Genomic DNA, 6,756 nt, shown 5'->3' with positions numbered 1-6,756 from the left:
TTTATGTCTTGAAGCAAAATGAGCTTAACAATACTAGATCTACTGAAGATATTTGTTTCCACTTACCAAAAAAAACAGCAGACAATGATGTACAATCCACAAAATAAAGARAATGTTCAGCTTAATTAATTATGTWTTCTGTAGTAAAACTAAGTGAATATAAACCCTGAGCTAAACAAATCTTATGTTTTGTGTCTCAGTGTTAATCTGACTCACATGGTGGTTGGAAGAGGCTCCCTTGCCCTTTGTTTTGCCCTTGCCTCCCACTGCTGTGGCACTGCTGCGTCGCGCCTGTTCGTGGTCGAACTCCAAATCCTCCAGGCGTTGAGTTAGAGCCAGTTTCTGCTGAATTGCCATGCGCAGCAGTGAATTCAGCGTCTTCTTCTCGTCCTCAGCAGCAGCCAGCTGCCTCTGCATGTCGTCCAGCTGGGTCACATACTCATCGCATCTAAGAGGAGGAGAGGAAGTAGGAGGAGAAGACAGACCAAGAAGGCAGGATAAACATTACTGCCAGTAGGTGGAGTAGTTTGCCTCAGACTGATCCCTCTGTTTTTCAAACAGCATCGTCCAGATGGCAGGATAAGCACRCTGCTCCAGTCATGTCAAAATGTTCCCACAATGCTTTGTGTCTTCCATATAAACAAATAGTAACAAAATGATAAAAATCATTAGCAGAGATGTTCAAATGTTTCTCTTTAGTAGCAAAACTGCTCATTTTAGCCACTTGACTGAACAAAGTCTAAAAATAAATATTTTCATGGTGTTTAGAATAAACAGGAACATGGCTCATTATGTCCACAGGTGTCACACGTTACCTTGTAGCAAACATAGCTCGAAGGGAGGAGAAGGTAGCTGCGTCCTCTTTCAGAGCCTTGAGCTCATTGCGGAGCTTCATCATGGTCTCGGTCACCATGGCCTTCTCASTGTCATACTTACTCTTCAGGTTGGCCAGAGCAACCTCTGCTGTCTGAGGGAAATGAATATTACAATTATTGGACTTCTGTTGTGTTTTTGTTGTTCTGTCAATCATGAACTGAGACTCTTTCACATATGAACAKAGGTATTTGACGAATCAAAAAGCTCTGACCTGTTTGTTGGCCTTGAGCACAGCTCGAAGGGTAGCGATTTGTTCCCGTTTGGTGCTAAGCAGGGACTTYAGTTTGAGGATCTCCTCCATGCAGGCTTCTTTGTCTTTGTCCGCCACCGTGCTCAGTTCCAGACTGGCAAGTCTCTGCCGGGACAGCTCTGTGGTCCGGTCCACTGCCTGCTGCAGGTGGCGGATCTGGTCTCTGATGATGGCTACCAGATTATAGATGTTCATGGGTTCTGGGCGGTGCTCTGTGGCGGGGGATGCTGTAACCTCYCTCCCACCGATCAACCCGCTGGTGAGAAGTACGGTCTGGTTCTCCCTCCCTTCTTGCCCCCGTCTCACCGCGGCCTTGCCTTCCTTGTAGTAGTCGAGCATGACTCGATTAGGGGTCTCGTTGTTGCACATGCACACGTGGTTGTACAGATTGGCCAGCTCTTCACTGAAAGCTACGAGTTCATCCTGGGCGACGTTGAGACTTCCGAGCGATTCTCCCGCCGCCTGGCTAACCAGCTGGAGCTCCTTCTCTAGACGACCGACTTCCAGTTTATCTGCTTGGCTTATCTTCTCAAGCGAGAACAACTTTGATCTCAAGTCCTGGACGTCGCTCTCCAGCCGCGCTCGCTCCTCCTCGTACTGCGTTCGACACTCCTCATACTGCGCCCTCAGCGTCTTCAGCTCCTGCCTCAGCTCCCCAGCTTCAGAGACAGCCACGGTGTACTTGCACTGCAGGATCTCAGGACCGTTGATGTCCAGCTCGTAGTAGTCTCCGTCGTCGTGGCTGTCCCGGTCCTTTTCGCTGTCGAGTGCGGACTGGCGCTCCTTGCTGGCCTGGAGTTTCCTCATGGCGCTCAGGTTTTCAGTCAGTCTGTTGACGGTTTCTTTTTGCTCGGACACAGTGCCGTAGGCGTGTTCCAGCTGCTTCTGGCTCTCCTGCAARGAGTTGATCAGCGCCATTTTTTCACGCTCAACCTTAGGGAGAGAAGAAAAGCCCAACGATCACCAAAGATGTGTCCGATAACAAACATTCTGGTCAACATTTTCTTTCTGGGCACTTAATCCAAAAAACTGTACACTCAGTTGTAAATTCAGCTTTTGAATGCATTCCATTGCTTTGATTACTCACTTCAGATAAATATTAAACCTATAAGTAAGATTAGAAAATGAAACTGAAAGTCTAAATGGAAGATCTTGCCTTTTATCACTAAGTAATGAAATTACTCAGGTCAATCAGAATGGAGTATTGTATTTATTCATTTACAATGTGATCAGCGCTTCCCAAACATTTCAACTTTTGACTCACAAAATAGAATCAGCAGAGACCTGCACCCCCAGCTGTTGTCAGTTGATAAACATGTTTTCAGGTCAAATAAACAAGAGCACAGTAACATTATTTTCAGGGTCCCTACAGCTTAAGGCAAGTAAAATTTAAAGCTTTTTAAGACCTAATTAATGCCACTTAAAATGAAATTTAAGACCAACTTCACAATAAACACAAATGGAAAAAACCCAGTTGGCAACTATTTTAGCCAAATATTTATTTTAAAACAAAACGAGCTGTAAGAGGCATTCGGTCAATTATTTAAAAAAKCAAATTCACGTTACCAATTATTGTAATATTTTAGACGAATTTGTCATCTTACGTACAATGTGTTAACATTTTTAAGACCTATGAAAGACTGATTTAAGACATTTTAAGGCTAATTAGGGCCTTTTTTTGATTGATAAATTCAATGCCTTTTAAGACTTTTTAAGGATCTGCAGGAACCCTGACGTTTGTCCATTTTAAGTACACTAATCTTATTATTTTGTAACAACAAAGGCAAAAAACGTTGTTAGTTGTCATGTTTAGTGTAATTAATTCAGAAAATATTTCCAGGACCCCATCTTGATGTTTCAGGACCCCACTGAGGGTCCCGACCCCAACTTTGGGAACCACTTATCTAGAGTGCAATGCTACCCTCATTATTTGAGCTTAAAAAACAAAACAAAAAATAATTGAATCCTCATCTCTAATGCTACACTGATTTAGGAGAGACTTCAGGATTTTTCAGCCTGTCACGGAGCTTGGAGGGAGAATAGATGATTCATCCCCTGCAACACAATGTTTCATTTATATACAAGAAAATATTGTGGTTTTACATTAGAAAAAAGTTGGTTTGTGGATGGTTTTTTGCTGTGAAATTCCAATACACGTATAAATTTGGTATTTGCTTAACATCATGGCATCTAATAAATAACGCCCTCAAACATCTTTGCTGATATTTTGTTTTTTAACCAAATAAGTACAAAAACGAGGTTTCGAGCAATGCCCTATTTTTAGAAACTAAAGCACTTTGTGTATTTCTCACCTGTGCAAGCTGTTGTTTAAGTTTCTGTATCTCTGAGATGTTGAGCTCACTCAGCAGGTCATCCACCAGGCTRGGCGCTGGTTTGAAGGCCCCGCCTCTCTTGTTCAGTGACGTCCTGTTGTCTTCGTCGCTGTCACTCGTCTTGATTAAGCCGTTCTCGAAGCCTCTGATCAGATCATCGTTGTCAGGTTCAAGGACGGTGGAGGGATCCTCGTGGAGCTTGGGGTTGTCGATGGAAATACTAAAAGAGCTGTTGTAGACGGAGCCACCGATGGTCATGTAGTGGGAGAGCTCCTTTCGCATRGTGGCCTTCTGCTCGCGCTCAGTCTTTATGGTTTCTAAAGCCTCTGTCAGCTGTCGCTCTGCGATCTCTCTCAGACGCATGGCTTCGTCCAGCTGGCTCTGCAGGCACTGAGAGTCCTCCTCCAGACGACGGATCTCATGTTTTAGACCTTCAAATTCCACCTGTGCGCATAAACAAAAGGCTAAATAAGTCATAGATTAAACTCTATTCGGTTGGGTCTGATGCATGGAAAAAAAACAGATTTTCAGAACAAAACAGATCAAAACATGTGACAAAGAGGTCACAATTTCAGCAGCTTCCATGACAGTCAGCACGGGCTCATCTTTTACACCGTTTGTCTCACCTGGTTCTGTCGCAGCACAGACACTTGCTTCTGGAGGGAGATATTCTCCTCCTCCAACTCCGTGTAGTCCTGCAGCAGCCGAGCCTCCCGAACTTTATACTCTCTGATGTCATCCCGCAGCTGACAGCGCTGCATTTCTGCCAGCTCTGAGTTCTGCACACACAACAGAAGAACAACAGAGTTTTATTGCCAATGATACAAACATCTACGGTCACAATCCCTGGATGTATTTTAGTGTCGTTTGTGACCACGCAATGAAGTCTACATAACTGCAGTGATTTACACAATGTGACTGAAATTAAGACAGTCCCTTCGGCATGTCTCACATACCACAGGAGCAGGAAGAAATGTAGGCTTTAAGACTCAGAGGACATCCTTTAAGCCAGTTATTGAATGATTTTGTTTGGAAAAACATCAGCAGAAATAAAGAAAAAGGATTTGAATTGAATGTTTGTTAAAATAAAGATAAATTACCTCTCTYATCTCAAGGGCAACTGCAGATAGGCGATCATTTTCTGCTTGTGCGCTGGAGAGGGATGCTTTGGCTTGACGGAGCTCATTCTGCAAATCCAGGACCTTCTGCTGGTAGAGAGCCTCCTTACTGGCAGACTCCAGGATCAACGACTCCTCCCTGCTTTCTCCATCTGCTGCCACCTTCCTGTGGGTCGAGTGGGCTTGTCCAAAGGCCTTGTCATAAACAGAACAACAAAAGAAACAAACTCATTTTAATGAGGAATAATATCCATTTTATGGTGCATACATAGAACCATAAACATACTTGTCGTGGTTCTGTTCTTACAAATACAGCACGCGACTATCAACCTTTACCTCAAAATGTCATCGACATTGAAAATATTAGCAAAGAACCAGATATTAACACACAAGCTGACGTACAGATTTGAGCCACATCAGCCGACAATCACTGACATAAAGCTAAACTTGTGATGTAACAGCTGTTGTCCAAATGTCACCACAAAGCAGCTGCTCTTTCCCACAAGATGTGATTTGAGGAACAATCAGTGGTGGCTGCTTTGGTGTGAACTGATCAGATGCCTTCGTTAGAACTACTGATGACTGGTTTCTTTACAGAAGTCATGACATATAACAAGGAAAAGAGTCATCAGTGACTATAGTGTGATCAACAGTTTGAATAATGTAATATGAACAAAACCTGTGCATATACAACTCCAGAGACCTATTCAGTGGYAAAAAAGTAGAGCTGCTTGATTTATTGATATACTTCATTATAGACACGCCTAAATAACTTCAAAACCATCTATGCTTTGTTAGAGATTTAAAAATAAGTAAGTAAATTTTATTTTTATAGCACCTTTCACACATAAACATCACAAAGCGCTTCACAAGGAGCAGAGACAAAACAAATACAAACCATAAAAGCATACAATAAAACAAGTTAATATGACTGATAAAACATTAATATATTTAGCTAAAACCTTGTGTGAACAACAGTGTCTTAAGCTGCTTCTTAAAGTCAACACAATCAGCCTCACGGAGACACAAGAGCTCCCAAAATAACTTCATTTTGAATTTGCTGAGCCACGAAGTGATCAGCTGAAAACAGAACTGTGAATAGAAAAAAAACCCTGCTAAAATAAATTATTTAACAGTGAGCACCGGAGATGCTTTTATCAGACAGTAACTACAGCACACAGCAGCTAAAAAAAGCTCGTATGGAAGTCCTTCAGGGAGCGGTTCCTCCAGTGACGAACTGGCTGCAAGAAACTGACTGCACTGAACAGAGGGGGAAACCCAAACTTCTCTCTTGAAATACAACCTTATTTTCCAACAAGTTAAGACTTTAGAAGCTAAAGTTATTTCTTCATCCAGACAGATGGTTTGAGGGAGAAATTAGCTCTGGCTGTGTTTAGAGAGGAAGAGAGGTGGGGCTTTCTTTTTTCTCTTAAGTCAGTTACTATCTCTTTTGTTTTTGTGGTGTTCAGAGTCAGAATGATTTCAGAGGACCACGTCAGTCTCTGCATTTCCTCCCTCTGTACTCGGTTCCATCCTCCACTGATAGAAGTCCAGTGAACCTGAATAGTACTGGATGGATGTGCTGTGGAGAAGACACAGCTACAGAGAAGAGTGAAATGGAGGTGGATGAGCACATAAACAGATGGAGGGAGCTAAATCAAACACAGCGATGTAAGGACTTTAAACACATGACACAATGCTGAAAGAGTGACATTTAAATATATATGCCACAGTCAGCTGATTAAAGTGATTTTTTTTCGCGACACTGATGTTAGAACACTGCCCATTTGTGGCGACAATACAAAAGAGGCAGCATGCAGAAACTTTACGTAGCATACAATGACGCTATGAGGCTACTACTCAAATATAGAGTAGTGCTAGCCACATGTTTGTAAATGTTGCTGTACCCACATGTCCTTCTGTGCTCAGAAACCTTATGTACAAATGTATGAGTAGGCTAACTGGGTCATGTTATGGCATTATTGCAATTTTAGTAAACCCTGCACTGAGTACAGTCAGATACACTTCAAGATTGTGGGAACACTGGCGTCATCATTTATTTGTGAGTCAGTGAATAATATTGTGTTGTGGTTTTTATCTTATTGATTTTGTTTGTATATTTTTTATCTTTCTTTTTCTTCTGTTTTTTTAATTTTACTTTATATTATATATATAATAT

The 6,756-nt window shown here is 42.1% G+C and overlaps 1 protein-coding gene across 1 annotated transcript in view; it reads right to left on the bottom strand.

The window, feature by feature from the left end:
- Positions 1–216: 216 nt before the first annotated feature.
- The window catches only part of bicd2 (bicaudal D homolog 2 (Drosophila)), a gene marked incomplete at its 3' end in the record, with an annotated part of 7,803 nt that continues 1,263 nt past the window's right edge, over positions 217–6,756 (bottom strand). The window contains 6 exon segments of the mRNA XM_014006147.1: positions 217–448; positions 816–967; positions 1,088–2,059; positions 3,439–3,903; positions 4,086–4,238; positions 4,560–4,772. Of these exon segments, the coding sequence (XP_013861601.1) occupies positions 217–448; positions 816–967; positions 1,088–2,059; positions 3,439–3,903; positions 4,086–4,238; positions 4,560–4,772 (2,187 nt within the window).

The sequence above is a fragment of the Austrofundulus limnaeus genome, unplaced genomic scaffold, assembly GCF_001266775.1.
Source record: "Austrofundulus limnaeus strain Quisiro unplaced genomic scaffold, Austrofundulus_limnaeus-1.0 Scaffold35, whole genome shotgun sequence".
Taxonomy (NCBI): domain Eukaryota; kingdom Metazoa; phylum Chordata; class Actinopteri; order Cyprinodontiformes; family Rivulidae; genus Austrofundulus; species Austrofundulus limnaeus.
This window is presented reverse-complemented; position numbering and strand designations above follow the sequence as displayed.